Source organism: Mya arenaria, chromosome 12 (assembly GCF_026914265.1).
Source record: "Mya arenaria isolate MELC-2E11 chromosome 12, ASM2691426v1".
NCBI lineage: Eukaryota > Metazoa > Mollusca > Bivalvia > Myida > Myidae > Mya > Mya arenaria.
The window spans coordinates 63,531,213-63,550,141 of NC_069133.1; the positions used below are offsets into that span (position 1 = coordinate 63,531,213).

At 36.2% G+C, this 18,929-nt stretch overlaps 1 protein-coding gene across 4 annotated transcripts in view; it reads right to left on the bottom strand.

The window, feature by feature from the left end:
• Positions 1-18,929, bottom strand: part of LOC128212107 (nuclear hormone receptor HR96-like) — a 96,426-nt gene that overhangs the window by 37,673 nt on the left and 39,824 nt on the right. For 3 of the 4 annotated variants that reach the window (XM_052917375.1, XM_052917376.1, XM_052917374.1), the window contains one exon: positions 1,465-1,620. In XM_052917375.1, coding sequence (XP_052773335.1) covers positions 1,465-1,620 — 156 coding nt within the window. Of the gene's footprint in view, positions 1-1,464; positions 1,621-17,862; positions 18,882-18,929 lie in introns of those variants that run through there. The other variant, XM_052917373.1, reaches the window with a different exon arrangement.

Consider the following 18,929-nt stretch of genomic DNA (forward strand, 5'->3'; position numbering starts at 1 on the left):
GTAACCCATATTCACATATGTTCAAGACAACATGAAGACAAGTGTTCTGACAAAGTTACATAACAATTGGATAAAAACTGTTGACTTTTTTGTGCATGTTTCTGACCTGAATGGTGCTTCTATTTGGATTACTTACATAACAAAGAAACTCCTAGAGGCTGGTAATTAGAGAAAGAGTTATAGGCCCTTCTATAAAAAATTTGCATGCTTATTTCCCAGGTGACCGGAGTACAAAATTTCATAAGAATATCTTGAATGGTTTTTGAATTATAACATATCTAAGGGGTATGAAGAAACATTCATTCTTTAAAGTGAATTGTTATAAGCATTTATACAATACTTCAGGGAACCTACAAGATATATTTAAATCAGCAAATCATTCAAAATCGCTGGAATACAATTACTTTTCTGTGATGTAACACAAAGTATCTTGAAGGCAAATACAGTATGTTTAATATGTAAACTGTTCAGACGTCTGACTATCTAGGGAAATATCATGCCCAGACACATGCAGACCGATGATAAAATGTGGTAAATGTTTGTAAACAATCTCAAACCAAGCAGATTTTCAGAGAACAAAAACAAGATTGCTGTGGAGCCAAAGCCAACGCTCATGGTTTAGTTTTCAACCCAACATCTGAAAAAACTCGATAATTATTACAGTTATGGGCCTTGTTATTCATGGCCTCAGGCAACAGATTTACCAAGTTAGTTTGAATATCTTAAGTTGTTTTTATTTCAGTTTTGGGTAAGGTTAACGTTTTTACATCCTGACAACACCTGACAACACCTGGACAACACCTGACAACACCTGACAACAACTGGACAACACCTGGACAACACCTGGACAATGACCCCAAAGCTCTGCCAAATTAACATTTTGTTTTTACATCCTGACAACACCTGGACAATGACCCCAAAGCTCTGCCAAATAAACATCTTGTTTTTACATCCTGACAACACCTGGACAATGACCCCAAAGCTCTGCCAAATAAACATCTTGTTTTTACATCCTGACAACACCTGGACAATGACCCCAAAGCTCTGCCAAATAAACATCTTGTTTTTACATCCTGACAACACCTGGACAATGACCCCAAAGCTCTGCCAAATAAACATCTTGTTTTTACATCCTGACAACACCTGGACAATGACCCCAAAGCTCTGACAAATAAACATCTTGTTTTTACATCCTGACAACACCTGGACAATGACCCCAAAGCTCTGACAAATAAACATCTTGTTTTTACATCCTGACAACACCTGGACAATGACCCCAAAGCTCTGCCAAATAAACATCTTGTTTTTTCATCCTGACAACACCTGGACAATGACCCCAAAGCTCTGCCAAATAAAGATCTTGTTGTATTGTTTACCATGCAAGAATTGGTTCCTGAAGATAAAAGGTACAAGAATATGGATAGTGGTACTAAGAAAACACAAAATACTAGCAGTTTAACAAACCTTTGTTTTAATAGCATTGCGTCTGAAAAATGCCTTGCAAGATTCACAGGTAATGGCATCAAAATTGTAGCCGAGGGCTCGGTCGCCGCAAATTTGGCAGAGAAGAACTGTGCCATCTTTTGGTTTTGGGCGTCTTTTCTGCTCACGCTTTTTTGCCTGTAAATAGAAATTGAAATCATACGTGAGTTTGCAGTCTCAATTTTTTTCTAAGATCCCAATACTTATATAATTTGCACATTATGAGGAAAGGAGTCAGGGCCTTCCCCATTGGAAGATGGGGTTGTTTGTCTTAAATTTGTAATTCCCATTTTTCTTTTCATTCCTATTTATTCCCAAGAATGCTATAAGAAATAGATACTCTTGACAGAGATATGAATGACTGTAATAAGATTTGTTCCTTAAAAACAAAAAACAAAAAGCATACTTTTTTTGACACAAAAATATCTTCCAATTTTCTTTCTGATATTAATTTCGAAAAGACAAATTGGTAATATCAGTATTCTTTTAACATGTAGGGAAAAATGTGACATTTCAATATTGCATCAAGAATATATCATTGATATTTAGTTATACTAGAATAAAATAATTTCTTGAAAATGGTAACAACACTTATGTTAGACTATAAAGAGCACCCAAAAGTGTGTCCCACTTCAACAAATATTTATCTCTTATCATATGGAGGAGGCTGCAAACAAACAAAGTTGCGCCCCCTCTAATGATTGAAGGGTATTACAAACTAAAACAGTTATTAAAACCGCCTCGTTACACCATAATTTATGACTATTGTTATTGATAACTTGTGAACAAATTCTCATGTGAATAGTGTGAACAGTTTTTGAGCTAAGAAATGTAGAATTTTTGCACAACTGCGCAGCTGAAACAAGCATGGCATGAAACCACAAACTATTCATTTCTGACACTAACATTTTGAATATTGATCTTTCACTAAACTGCTAGAAGATTGATCAAATTTTGTAAAGATCCTTCCTTGTAATATCATTAAAAGTCAAATCAATATGGAGCAAACAGGGTAAATTTGATAACTGTTTACAGTCAAACTAACTGAAGAGAGTTACATCACTAATATCTACACACAATTAAGAAACCTATTATGAATAACCAAAATAGTTTCTATCTGTATACATCCTGTACTTTTTATGTATTTATCCCATATGATACTCTACTTGTTTGAAAACTTTAGAATCAAGTTACAGCTTACTAAACGTGCATATTAAGTCCTCAACACATAATATAATTCTGGGTCTATTTCTAAAAAATGTATATTTCACTTCCATATATAGAACACGACCTTGAACCCTGAGCAAGAAAATCAACAACAGCATTTTTCTGATATGACCCCAATGGTTATAACTAAGAACTGCTACAATGAGAGTGACAGGACTTGCTGTACAATGAGAGTGATGGGACTTGCTGTATAACAAGAGTAATGGGACTTGCTGTATAACGAGAGTGACGAGACTTGCTGTATAATGAGAGTGATGGAACTTGCTGTATAAAGAGAGTGATGGGACTTGCTGTATAACAAGAGTAATGGGACTTGCTGTATAACGAGAGTGACGAGACTTGCTGTATAATGAGAGTGATGGAACTTGCTGTATAAAGAGAGTGATGGGACTTGCTGTACAAGAGTGATGGGACTTGCTGTATAACGAGAGTGATGGGACTTGCTGTATAACAAGAGTGATGGGACTTGCTGTATAACAAGAGTGACGGGACTTGCTGTATAACGAGAGTGACGAGACTTGCTGTATAATGAGAGTGATGGAACTTGCTGTATAAAGAGAGTGATGGGACTTGCTGTACAAGAGTGATGGGACTTGCTGTATAACGAGAGTGATGGGACTTGCTGTATAACAAGAGTAATGGGACTTGCTGTATAACAAGAGTGACGGGTTGCTGAATAATGAGAGTGATGGGACTTGCTGTATAACAAGAGTAATGGGACTTGCTGTATAACAAGAGTGACGGGACTTGCTGTATAATGAGAGTGATGGGACTTGCTGTATAACGTGAGTGATGGGACTTGCTGTTTAACGAGAGTGATGGGACTTGCCGTACAACAATATAATGCCTTTACATGTATACCAAGTTTCATAGTTAAATATTTAACAGCTACAAAGAAGTCGTACATAGTGTACCAATTAGTGCATCATCTATGCAAACAAATAAAATACAAGAAACAAACTGTATGTTACAATGGAACAAAGCCAAATTGTTATTTAGAATTATTGGTAATAATAAGAATAGCTCCTTTCCCCTCAGTTTTATGGAACAAAATATAGTTAAACAAAAAACAGACAAAAACAGCATAACAACTATGGCATCATGCCTAGTTTACTTTAGGAATAGAATGTTAACAAGAACAAGAGCTGTCACAGTATGTGACGAATGCCCCCGAACGTGACATTGACCTATGAACAAGGCCAGTACATAAAAAGTTAAAGATCAAACAAATACATATGGCAAGTTATTTTAAATTGCCTCATTGCATCTGAACTTGGTATGCCAAACTCGTGTGGCAAGTTATTTTAAAATCTGTCCATACAAGGGAAAGTTACACCCCGGACACGACAACCTATACTCCATGTCCTTATATGCAGCATTCCTTTGTGAATAAACACCTATGTGTGACATTGACCTTAGAGGTAGGGACACGGTTCTTGCACGCGACACGTCGTCTTGGTATGTCAAACACATGTGGCAAGTTATTTTAAAATCTGTCCATACAAGGGAAAGTTACAGCCCGGACACAACAACCTATACTCTATGTCCTTATATGCAGCATTCCATTGTGAATAAACACCTAAGTGTGACCTTGACCTAAGAGGTAGGGACACGGTTCTTGTACGCCACGTCGTCTTGGTATGCCGAACACATGTGGCAGGTTATTTCAAAATCTGTCCATACAAGGGAAAGTTACAGCCCGGACACGACAACCTATACTCTATGTCCTTATATGCAGCATTCCATTGTGAATAAACACCTAAGTGTGACCTTGACCTTAGAGGTAGGGACACGGTTCTTGCACGTGACACGTCATCTTGGTATGCAGAACACATGTGGCAAGTTATTTTAAAATCTATCAATACAAGGGAAAGTTACAGCCCGGACACGAGTTATTGAGCCGGACACACGGACGGACGGAAGGGCGGACGGACGGACAGACGGACGGACGGTGCGATTTTAATATGCCCACCTTCGGGGGCATAAAAACTGTACTAAGTAAAACTGCAAAGATAGATTTAAAACCACATAGAAAGCCATGAAATTTCAATTTGTTATGATAGATATACATGTTGATATTCAAATTCCAATGGTAGAAAAAAACTTAAGTTTAACAGCAATTGATTTTAGTGTGTTTCATAAAATTTCAAACTTAACCAGAAAACAACAGGCTATCGAAGATGACAAGTATGGTCTTCTGCCAATGCCATATGTCAAACACAGATAGAAATTTGAGGTCTTTGATAGGCTGATGCTGTGTGTCAAACACTTTCAGAAATTTGAGGTATGTGATAGGCTGATGCTGTGTACCAAACACTAACTGAAATGTGTGATCTGTGAGAGGCTGATACTGTGTACAGAACATTAACAGAAATCTGATGTAAGTTACTGGTTGATGCAGTGTTAAACCAAAACAGAAATCTGAGGTCTGTGATTGGCTGATGCTGTTTATGAAACACTAACAGAAATCTGAGGTCTGTGATTGGCTGATGCTGTGTGTGAAACACTTACAGAAATCTATGGTCTGTGATTGGCTGGAAGGTCATGTGAAAGATTCACAGAAGTCTGAGGTCTTTGATTGGCTTGGAGACAGTGTGTCAAGTTCTTAAATAAATCTAAGGTCTGTGAGTCAGTGTGTTCCAAAGATATTTTTCAAAGCATCTGAATAATTCTCTGCAAGGCAGTGTATCAATTAAAGTGAAGGATTCTAAGAAATATGATTGGCTAAGACCTGGGTCAATTAAAAAATTAAGTACTCTAATTGAGTGATAACTGGCGATGAAAAGTACTAGACATTACTGGTATAAGTTTATGAATTCAGCTGCTACATCAACTTTTAAAAATATGATTATTAATACGTTAACCGATACGTAACATCTGCACATACTGACATACAGTTTCCAATTTCATTAAAAAACAGGCAACATAAGAGAAGTTTCACGTTCTTCAACAAAATTAGCTCATTTATCAAAGCATTAATTTGGGGAAAGTGTTCTTTGTTTTTGTGTATGTTAAAGCAAGCTTTGTAACATAAAATATTGAAACAAATTCATAATCAATATTACTACTATAACATGCTTTTCAAATGAACTGTCCATAGAAATGCACATTTCTTTGTAAGGTCATGTCTATAATTTGAAAGGGCTCTTCTTCCAGCCCAATCCTTGTATTTATACTTTTGTATACTATTGCATATATGAATGTTCTCTGAATTTCTTTCTTAAACCTACTCTTCCTACATGCCAATTTTGGTCACAATACCGTATTTTCTCGACTATAAGACGGGGAAATTGGGTCCTGATTTTTACCCCAAAAGTAGGGGACCCGTCTTATAAGCGAGTCGATAAAATATTAAAAAAAGATTCAAGTCAAAATCAGTAAAATTTTACATAGGGTATTCGTCTATCCAGTATATCGTCTGCCGATACCAGTATGGGGCAATTAAGTAAACAACAACACGAAATCTCTTCACCGCGCGTGCTCTGACGTCACACAGTGTACCGTTATATCTGCATTTTTTCTCATGGCGCGTGTCAGTATAATTAGTTTGACAGATATATCAAATCAATAAATTGGAATCTTAATATGATGTAGGTACCTAACTGTCAATTTGATTAAGCAAACAAATGACAATGCGAATATGAATCCTTTATTTTCGTCGCCAATCAAGGGACAATTATTGCCTAAAGCATTATTGCTAAACAAACACCTATTCATGCCTCGGCTTTTCGCAGTTGTTATTGAAGCCATTTATTTTGCCGAAGAACTTCATTGGTGTCTTCAATAAAAAAATAAACTAAAACAAACTTATGTTGTTATTGATTAATTATTAAAATTCTGATAAGTAACGACCTGCAAACTTAAACGCATAACCATGTACTCATTTTTAACCTACATCCAAATAGAGAGCTCACAGCTGACCGCCATTTTCTTTGAGTAAAACAAAAACAGTTACCGCGAAAGTCGATAATTGTCCGTTGAGCTTGAACATTTTTACACATTAGGAAGAATTTTAGCATTTTAGATTTGTTAAAAATTGACCCCGTCTTATAAGCGAGTCGAAACAAAAAGCACCAGATTTCATGGGCAAAGTTAGGGGGCCGTCTTATAAGCGAATCGCCTTATAGTCGAGAAAATACGGTATGTCAGCCGAAGCTAAAGATATTCAGTTTCAACCATTTTTCATTTTTTAGTAGCATTGACTATGACCCAAAAGCAATGCCATGAAAGATCTCCAAAAACTATTGCAACAAAAAGTGCTGTCTTAAGGAAAGCGGAAAAAAGCTCCTTGAAAGCACCCTCTCACAAAAAGACTGCATGACTCTTGCTTAAATAGACGCTCCCTATCAAAAAAAACAACGCTCCCTAGCACAAAAAGATGCTCCCTCGCGTGAAAAGACGCTACCTTGCACAAAAAAACGCTCCCTCGCGTAAAAAGACCCTCCCTCGCACAAAAAGACACTCCCTCGCACAAAAAGACCCTCCCGCACAAAAATACATTCCTTTGCAAAAAAGAGATCCTTCCATGCACAAAAAGACGTTCCCTCGCACAAAAAGACAATCATTTGTGCAAAGACTTTTCCTTACGCTAAAAGATCATCGTCTTTATTTAAAGACGCTCCCTGGCACAACAAGACCTCTGAGATGGACTTAAAGGAGATGCCATTCAATATAATGAATTATTTAATGTTTTATAATCAATGTTGTATAAGCCAAGATATTTTCAAAGAGAATAATTATAGATTAGAACTGTCCCATGAGTTGTTGAGAGTATTTTAACTGTCATTACCAAACATATTACTGATGATGCCTGTTTTCATGTTCAAATGCACCAAAGCAATCAATTCTTTATAACTTTTAAATTCAACCAAATGTAATCCATGTTGCTGACATGTCAGAGTTAGTATACTGTCTAACTTGAATGTTGTCTTTAATGTTTGTAAGAAAGATAATAATAAATGGAAGAAACATCATGATAAATGAACATGGATCTTTTGGAAAATTTAAGAACTTTGTTTTTGTAAATGTATCAAGTTAAACTAATAATCATTCTTTGGTTAAACTTACAAATGTGAGACATTAATTGTAAAACTGATACTCAAAGTGGAAATCAAATACTTCATTTTCTCAATTCAACGAAGCTGCATAATTATATAATATTAAAATGTAACTCAAGAGACTATATTTTTTATTTATATGACATCAGAATCAAAGTCATGTGGACACAGAAGAATGAGTTTTAAGGCTTGAGGCTAATACCTCAAGACTTTTGTTATAGACCACAAAATTCAACTGAGTCCATGTGGAGTCGAAAATCATACACTAAAGAAGCAGATCTCAATAGAAACTGTTTGTGAAACATACCTGGAATAATGTTTTATTTACAAAATAAGTTCATGTTCATTCTGAAATAAGAATGTGTAATAGTTTGCGTATTTTAACAGTAAACACACTTATCTCTACACGGATATGAGAGGGAAAACTCCTATAAACTATTCTCTTACACCATAGCTATGCTTACAACAGGCTCAAGACCACAGTTATCTGCCCCCCGTTGACCAAGATCCGGATGTTAATACAGAAAAAAGAGTGCTTGTGTTCAAGTATCAATATTTTATTAAATTTGAATGAAAAAGAAGCAAAAAATGTTTTTTTTGCAGAGAACTTGACTGAATTTGCCACTCTATTGCAGAAATTGATAGTTTTCAGTGTAAATATTGGAAAAATCATAGCTTGTGGAAGTCTGAAAATTAGTTGTTTGTAGCCGATTGACTCCTTGGCGGAAGGGTTATGTATTTGAACTCAATTTTGACAGTCAGGTCAATGGTCAACATGGTGTTTTCTTGTGATTATATTTTGTGTCTTGAATTGTTCTAGAGATGCCATGTCCTTGTTTTTCAATTGGGATGTGAATAAAGTCAAAAGTCAGGTTAGTGTCTATATGAAACATAAAGTAAAAATAACTGTGGTCTCACGCCAACACTTGTGTTTATTGTTGCCCAGATTCTGAGCACAAATAGCGAAAATTTCAGCCAATCAGAGACTTTCCGCTGTTTTCTATTTAAAGAAATGCAGATGGCCTTTAGCCAATGAAATAGTTTTACAAAGACAATTGAAATCAGATATTCTATCAACAACCAATGTGAAACCAGAGTCCAACCTTCATACATGCCATATCATCAATTAAGTCCAACTTTCATACATGCCATATCCTCAACTAAGTCCAACTTACATACATGCCATATCCTCAACTAAGTCCAACTTTCATACATGCCACCTCATGCCATATCCTACTACTATATATGACCGTCTCGGTGGCCTAGTGGTCAAGATACCACCTACGGAGTGGGAGGTCTTGGGTTTGATCCCTGGCCGCGTCATACCAAAAGACGTTAAAAGTTGGTACAAGTAGCTCCCTTGCCTGGTGCTCGGCATTTAAAGGGTAGTGCTTGGAAAACTGGTGTACTCAGTACTGGTTTAACCCAGGAAAGTTGTACCCCGTGTATCGGTGCTTCGAAAAAAAGTGTTAAGGTATCGCTTGACTTCCTTGTATCCCACCATCCTCTCTTCAGCGTGCAAAATAAACAAAATACATACACACATACCGTATTTTCTCAACTATAAGACGGGGAAATTTGGTCCTGATTTTGAACCTTAAAGTAGGGGGTCTTATAGGCGAGTCTATAAGAATTTCATAAAGAATAGAGTCATCGGATTAAGACGACCATAGATCTGCTTTGTTTCGCTACGATGAACACTCAATATCAGGGGCGTAGCTTCCTATAGGCCTTGTAGGCCGTGGCCTACACATTTCTCAGAAAAAAAAACGCAAATAATAAAAATGCCAAATCTGCAATAAAAACTGAAGGCATAGGAGGGTGAGGAGCTAAATATGAAATTCTGACAAATGCGCTTTAATATATAGGAAACCTGTATTTCAAATATATCATTTTCCTTCGATCTAAAGTACATTTTCACGCGACGTTAATGTTTCGTATATAATTAATCAGAAGTTGCATATCAGTAGTCTGCGCGTTTACGCCGTGCATTAAACATTTCCAATCGGCTTGGTTAAATTTTACAGGCGCTTTATTATTTGAAATTGTAAACGGTCTAGCGCCAATATTGCCAAACATACTCCTATGTATCCTCTTTTCGATAGTCTCACTTGGACTTCAATAGATGAAGATACCAAACAACAATGCTAGAAGGAATTTGGCAATCATGCCTCCGGTACCAGTTTCCATCCGGGTGGACACAGTTCAGGACATTGGATTCTTGTTCAAGTTTCAGCAAATCGTCTAGCAGCGTTCTAGGACAAGCTTTCTAGAGAAGTCGCAACGAAAGAGGAAATGAATCGGCGCACTAAGCTTCGCTCGTTATGTGAGACACGATGCTCCAGACATGCGGGCGCATTCGAAACGTTCCAAAATGCGTTCCCCGTAGTGGTCCACGCACTTGAAACCTGATGTGTACAATGGAATGTACATGAAAGCAACGGATATAAGCTCAGGTTTAGACATTCAACCATCAATGCCAAGAAGAGTAGGTTGACAACAAAACGGAGAAAATTCTGAGGTGCAAACACCATCTGACTACTTCAGAATAACCTTGTTCATTGTCTTCAAAGACAGATACAGTGCACAACATGTATTGCCTTCAAAACTGGAAAGGATGACATGCTTCCATCAATTAATGCTGCTAAGGCCCCTGATCGCCACGAAACATTTGACCCATTTAAAACAGAATGGAATGTGAGATGGTGTATGGCAGCCGCAAGTTTATCTCGACTACAAGATACCACTTGGCAGACCAACAGGGACCTGTAACCTAGCATATTTACAATATTCGAGGTTCTACTTACTATGCCACCTACATCAGCTTCTTTGTGAAAGGTCATTAAGTGGAATGAAATGAATAAAAAAACTTTCTGCGAACGACAATGAAAAGCAACCGGTTGTCATCCTTGGCCCAAATTCACAGCCACAAGAGTATGATCATAGATGATGACCGCGTTATCAATATGTTTGAGTTGCGAAAATGCCGGAAGCTAGAGGTATTTTTTATGATACCGGAAAGTCAACTGTGCTGTAGAAAGCGACATTATATTTACACACATATATATATATATATATATATATATATATATATATGGCATTGTTTGTGCAAATAAACATATAGTTAACTTAAATTTTGGTAACAAAATGCATTAATATAGAGTGAAATTTAATAAATACAATATTCAATGTTTTACTTCTATGGCCTGTCTTCTTTAGCTTATATACGTACAAAACTAATTTAAAGTAAACCATAATGATATTGTTGCTCTCTTTAATGTTTTTTACAACAACGAAATATACGCCAAAATGCACCTACAATCACCTAGCTAAGCAAAATCCCCGCGTGCCCCCTAAAACGTGGCCTACACACATATTTTCATCAAGATACGCCCCTGAATATAACACATGTTATCGGTCCAAATACGTTGTTTTTCACAGGAGACATATTTTGTTACCTTTAGGCCATTACTTTTATATAAATTGGTTTACAAAACCGGCGGGTCTATTTTTCCGAAAAGTACAAAAAAAATAAAAAATGAATTTCACTTTTTTTTCCAAATTATTTTGCCGACCGTATTGATTTTGGTGCGAAACGAAAGAAAAACGAACGGTAAGAGTACGAATGCAGTCGATTTTGACTGGTTTGTTGTTCCGTAGCCGTATTCGCCAATTTATAGTGATATTATGTGAGCCAGTCAACTGTTATGGCAGCGCCGTTGGCAATGGCGGAATTGACGATAGCAGTCATTCTTTGTATGAAATAATTAATTAAAATATGCAGGAGCTGTTAAAATAACAACAGCAATAAACATTGGCAAATTTAACAGCCGACACAAACAATAGCTGTCACGTGATTGTTGTTTTTCCCCGCAAATTTAGGTCATGAAAATATTGTTGTTTATAGATAAAAAATAAAAGTGTCAGCGGCTGCCATCGAATTAGTAGACACAAATATCTGTAAATTATGTGTGAGAAAAACATTTTATAACATTTTATGGTTAAATATCAAATAACAGTGCACTAAGTGGGAATGGTGAAATCGAAAGTTAATTTTCTAAGTTGACACCGGTGACCTAGATTCACAAGTTCGGTCGGTGGTGTTTATGGATTTTAAATCATTAAATGGTTTGGAAATACTTGTCATTGAGTCAATGTAAAGCTTGTGTTTATTTTAGATTACATGTTTATTCATGTTTGGGTTAATAGTAGAGTAAACACAATGAAAGAGTTGAACACATGTGTCAATGCCAGGAGTTTTGTGCAAAACCTTTAGATAAAACAACACGGAAAACTATTTTGAATAAGTCCATTTCAATTTGTAATGAACTTGATATTTCACTATAAATGAGATTTGTTGTTGTAACCAAGGAATACTCTTTAAAATGAAAAATAAACAAGCATGAAGTATAGATAGATGCACTGTGAACGCATGTTTACACAAAATGGCGGAGTTGGGAGAAGATGAAAATGTCCTATACATAATTATGGATTTCTCTGTTACTATCATTGGTACATAAAGTTAAGTCACATGCAAGATTTATTATTTTGCTATGTGTTTTTTTATGTACTGATGTGGTAATTTGCTGCAAGATTTGAATTTGAAATGGATTTGGTGAACATCCCATGGTAAATATCCCGGTCCGAAAATATCCGGACTTAGCATGGATCGGGTTACACACAACTAGGACCCCTCATGGTATAGGTTATATATACTCAAATCTAGGTCTAGTTTGGTTTTTAGTTTTTCAGGAATTGTTTTCGCAATATTAAAGCTCAAATGTCTTTATAAAATGCTGTACCTCCTTATTTACAAAATTGGTAATTATTTCACTTTATTGACAAAATCCAATATTAAAATAACTTAAACAATGTTTAGAAAATGTTATGTATTGTTTTAATACAGCGCAATTTTTGTGTATTTTAATGCGTAAAATTCGCCTCCTCTTTTTTCAATTTAATATTGGTAAGTTTTTAAGTGTTCTGCATTCACTTTTGCTTTAGCATACCCTTAAAGCTAAACAAATGTCTTGCTGAGTGATATTCAATGTATCTTTGATTAAAAGTGTAGTTTATACATGTAAACATGTTTTATAGTCAATATCATTGATGTTTTATATGCACAGTATGTAAGATTTAAACTGTGTGTTTAATAAGAACTTTGAAACTTTGAGTGTATTAAAACATGCATTAATAGCAGTTTAAGGATTTAAAATGACAAGTAAATGATATAAATTTTGACTGTGTTTATGTTGTTTTCTGATTTTCACCCTTTAAGAGTATGTTTTGTGACTTTTTTCCTTTTTTTTTTTCTTTTTTTTTCGACCACCCAGTGGACATTTTTTCCAAAAATTCTTGTAAACCAAAAAATAAAAAAGGAGTGGCCTTATGATAAAAATATTTTGACAATTTTTTTTTTTAAAAAGCATTGTTATTTTTTCTATGTCGTAAATAAAACTTACTTTTTCCTAACTATAAGGCTTTGCATATATCATGCACGTATGCATGTAACTAGCAGATTTCAATACATATTTCATTAACCGTTACATTAATTTATCCGCAATCATCAATGGTTATTATTTATTACTCAAAATTTAAGTCCCATCAACTGCGAAAATATAACTCATTAACACATGTAATGGAATTTGTTCTGTTTGTCTGCTGCAGATCAAACAGTACAATTTGTGAAGTCACAGCAGAGCTGTGAAAAGATCAAAGATGCACTGCAATGGTTTGTATTTAAATAGATCAATCAAATATGGTATGAACCCACTTAAATCCCAAAATTGTGTATAGGCTGGTTCAAACATACCATACCATTGGAAAATAAAAATCAATAATCCCAAGCAAATTAAGTTGATATTTGACTGTTGTGCTTGAACATAATCACAGACTTGGAGAATTTCAAGTGCTGGATTTGCTTTAAAAATCTACCCCGTCTTATAAACGAGTCAAGACAAAAACACCAGATTTCATGGGCAAAGTAGGGGGGTCGTCTTATAAGCGGATCGCCTTATAGTCGAGAAAATACGGTACTAGAGTCCAACTTTCATACATGCCATTTTAATACCACTAAGTCTAAAAAAATTGAAATAAGAGGGTGTTTCTGTATTTATTTTAATATGAAAAATGAAGATATTGTGCTAAATGAGCTGCGTAAATATCAAATATCTGGTGTAATATCAAAATCCCCTGGAAATAAGACCAAAATTCTCTGTTAAGCCTCTCAGAAACATGGCATGTACAAACTTTTCAATCTTCTTGTATGATGATTAACTGACAGTACCGGTATACTGCATATTTTGTTCTTATACCTTCAATTCCACTATGGCTGCAATAATGAAATTTTGCCATACCTGAGTATATCCAACAATGAAAATAGGCTCATACAGAATCCATACAAGAGAAAAATATTTTTTCAGGTGTATAAAGCTCATTTATTTATAAATATATATCTTCCCAGTTCCTGTAAAGCTGAAAATATGTCTTTCAATTCTTTTTTAATGTTCACGAATAAAGTAAAGTGTTTGTTTATTATAGTGTCACCCCTCTCAGTTAAGGGCCAGCACGTTGGGCTTATGAGACACCTACGTTCGGGAACATCTTAACCCCATTTCTTATCTCATTTGCCAGGCGCCTGGTAGGTACCCCTAAATTTAATTAGCTGCTGGGTCATCAACTGGCCATGTCAGAACAAGCCCAAGGTGAGACTAGAACCTTCGACCTCCCGCTCCGTAGTCGAATGCCTCACACCATTAGGCCACAGAGACGAATATTTCATTGTGGTTCTTTATTAAGGATTTATTTATAAACCCTTGGTATATTGAAATAAGAAGGGACAGCTATATGGTATCTATCAGTCTAACGATACTTAATTAACATGTACACATATTTCAAATTATCTGATTAATTTGACATGTGGGAAATTGACAGTTCATAACACGTTTTTTTAAATGCATATTTCCGTTTAAGAATAGTTAAATCATGTCAATCTTAGTCCTTTTTTAAAGTGACACTCTTATTAAAAATCAATACATTATAACACATGTTTAACAAACATTTATTTTGAGTGATAAACCTTTAACTACTTAGAAAATAATGCATTTATGGAAAATATTAATTACTAATAACAAGATTGTAACCGTGTATTAAATAGCTGAACACGCAAAAATATAAAGTGATTGGTGAGTGCAAAAAGATTTACTGTGATCTTCTATCGTCTCATAAGTTAGAAATACTGTGTTTTCTGCACCTTTATTTCAAAATAAACTCAGTACCCTTCAGGAGAACTGTTGTCTTCGACATTTATTCATCCTTTTTGGTATATTAAAACATTTGTAATATTTATTGTGGTAAATCTTATTCGGGAGTATGAGTGCATCTGTAACATTTAATTGGACTGATCGCGATTGGTTTATGGGCCCCTCCAGCTGTGTCATAACTGCAGGGTAAATAATTTAATATTGGTTCATGGCTTATAACATGCCATAGGACTGTGTGTGTGCGGAACCATGATAACCACATTTATTGTTTGGACCAATTTTAAGGATTTTCATAAGTTAATATGCTTGATTCTTTATAATTTAGCGATTATCCTGTCATTTTTTATGTGTTTCAAGAAATAGAACTTGATTGGATATTTTATAAATATCAAAATATATATTTGATGATCCGAAGTGAGTGTGAATAATTAATTGTGTCAAAGGTGATATACAACCCTCCACAGCTCCAGCAACCGAAGAACACACAAACAATACTGTTACCCTACCTCCCCACGATAATTGTTTTAAATCATATTGGACTTAAAACTGCTCTGTTTTAAAACAGTGGTAGTGGTGAGTGCAATGTTATCATTCATATTTTGAATATCCAATAGAAGAAATCATCGCTCATGCCGTTCAGCAGTATCAGAGCTTTGATTTTATGAATAGATGTTCCTGGCCTTGCTGCATCTAAGACAGGATCAATGTCTTTGGTTTGAACCACTCCAGGGCCTCACTGTATCTATAAGGCAGGATAAAAGTCCTTGGTTTGAGCCCCCAGCAGGGCCTCAATGTATCTTAAGGAAGGAACAATGTTCATGGTTTAAGCACCACCAGGGCCTCACTCTATGTATAAGGCAGGATCAATGTCCTTGGTTTGAGCCCCACCAGGGCCTTACTCTATCTATAAGGCAGGATCAATGTCCTTAATTTGAGCCCCACCAGGGCCTTACTCTATCTATAAGGCAGGATCAATGTACTTAGTTTGAGCCCCACCAGGGCCTTACTCTATCTATAAGGCAGGATCAATGTACTTAGTTTGAGCCCCACCAGGGCCTTATTGTATCTATAAGGCAGGATCAATGTCCTTGGTTTGAGCCCCACCAGGGCCTTACTCTATCTATAAGGCAGGATCAATGTACTTAGTTTGAGCCCCACCAGGGCCTCACTCTATCTATAAGACAGGATCAATGTCCTTAATTTGAGCCCCACCAGGGCCTTACTCTATCTATAAGGCAGGATCAATGTCCTTAATTTGAGCCCCACCAGGGCCTCACTCTATCTATAAGGCAGGATCAATGTACTGAGTTTGAGCCCCACCAGGGCCTTACTCTGTCTATAAGGCAGGATCAATGTCCTTGGTTTGAGCCCCACCAGGGCCTCACTCTATCTATAAGGCAGGATCAATGTACTTAGTTTGAGCCCCACCAGGGCCTTACTCTATCTATAAGGCAGGATCAATGTCCTTAATTTGAGCCCCACCAGGGCCTTACTCTATCTATAAGGCAGGATCAATGTCCTTAATTTGAGCCCCACCAGGGCCTTACTCTATCTATAAGGCAGGATCAATGTACTTAGTTTGAGCCCCACCAGGGCCTTATTGTATCTATAAGGCAGGATCAATGTCCTTAGTTTGAGCCCCACCAGGGCCTTACTCTATCTATAAGGCAGGATCAATGTCCTTAGTTTGAGCCCTACCAGGGCCTCACTCTATCTGTAAGGCAGGATCAATGTCCTTGGTTTGAGCCCCACCAGGGCCTCATTGAATGTATAAGGCAGGATAAAAGTCCTCGGTATGAGCCCCCAACAGGGCCTCAATGTATCAAAGGCAGGATCAATGTCGTTGGAATGAGCTCTACTATGGGGCACAATCTCAAGGCCTCTCAAAAAAGACACCATTTCTGGCTTTAGGGCAGCAAATGGTAACAGCTAAATTGGTGTCCGTAACATGAAAATAAACACCACGAGACCATCTGCCCTAAAGCCACTCCAAGGTACTAGGAAAAGGGGCTGCAGTTGTTAAAAGTATATGTTTGCAAATATAACCTTAGCAAGTAAGCTCTTAAAAGAAAGGGTAACAGGTACTGTCTTGCAGATGAGAAAATTTCAATATAGCTACAAACTAATCCCCAAATATAGCCCAGATTTCATGATAAGATAAGATCCAAGGCCATTTTTAAGCTCAGCTCTATATCAGTCATTTTTCACTTGATGACCGTTTTTGAATCTTTCATGGTCTGATATATGAACAAGGTAGCTTAGTCATGGTCAGTTATAAAACATGGCTATAATATTCATCCCTTCAACTAAATCTGTAGATATCACTATCAACAACACCTACGCATATTTTCATCCAAGTAATATTGTGGTCTTTATAGGATAATGGAATCCCTTGAGCAAACAAAGAATTATAAATATCAGACATAAATTGTATTCGAACACACTCCAATAAATCTCAATGGCAGAGAAAACCACAATTTTATTAGTTTTGCAAGGCATTGTAAATATGTCGGTGAATGTAAGTATTAAAAAAAATACACTAAAATTTTTACTCTGGATAAGATTGAAGAAGTTATGAAATAAAATGTTCTCCCCAGAATAAATTCTATTAACAGAGAGAAGGACTTCATCAAAAGGAGAAATTTTGAATTGTAATCCAACCTCCGTGACTGAATTTCTATTTACTGGAAAATTTTAATAAGAATTTCAAAAAAAAACAAGCAATAATACCAAACAAAATTCACTGAATTTCTAAGCAAGATTGTATCCGCTAAAAGACAGTAGCAAGAATTTTGAACAATCCGAAAGAATTCTTAATTCTTGCCATGACTTACGCTGTAATTTTCCATGTATAATGATGTGTCTGACGTTGAGCTGTCGGCCATGTTGACGTTGCCGTTCAACATTTCTATGGTCGGCTTTAGATCCTCCCTGCAATATTTCTTACTTTGAGTAGTTGTACTTCCCCATTGCTCCTGACTGTACATATTTCCGTTCATTAAACACATGTTTTCATTGATTTTTCCATTTTTAGGCATGATGCCGTTCATATTTCCATCATGTAATATACCGTTATTTCTTCCACTAGGTATGACACTGTTACTTCCATCTGGTATATCTACGACCCCATTCATATTCATTCCGTTGGATGTCACACTGGCATCCTGACCTCCACGACTGCCATAGTTGACACCCTGATATATTTTCCCCGCCTCGTCATATACTGGCGACATGTTGTTTGGCTTATACATGGTGCTAGAATAAGAATTCGTACAGCTGATGTCTACATTAGCGAAGCCTTCGCAGACATCATTAGACAGCCAGTCCATGGTGTATTCCATTGTGCTGCCTTTTTTCCAATTTCTTTCCTTATTCTGTGGGATTGGCATATGACACAAGCAGTTCGACAAATCCAATTTTCTCAGACTTTAAACCCATGATAAAGGCGGTAACAGGTTTTTTTACTCCCAAAGATGTTCAAAACACACAAAGATTATACTAGTAACAGTTAAATCAACACTATCAGAATTTATAACGTCGGAGTAAATAACCAATACTTTTAATTCCCAGTGTAAGACTGACTGTTCAGTTACAGTGGAGAGCCTAACATTACCTATATACACATAGCTGTTTCTATCATGCATGCACACACACACACACACACTATGACTGTTCGCTAGGCCGATAATTCTCCATATACTACACTGAAGTGAAAATCTCCCATTGTCACATATTGATTAATTCTATATTTACGCCAATAAGTGACATCATTTAACTCTTCTCAACGTTTTATCATAACAATTAATCTCTTTTGAATAATTCAATACAACGTATTAATATTCCTTTTCATATCTTTCGAACATCTCCAATAGCCTCAGACAGATGTTTAAGTAAACAACAT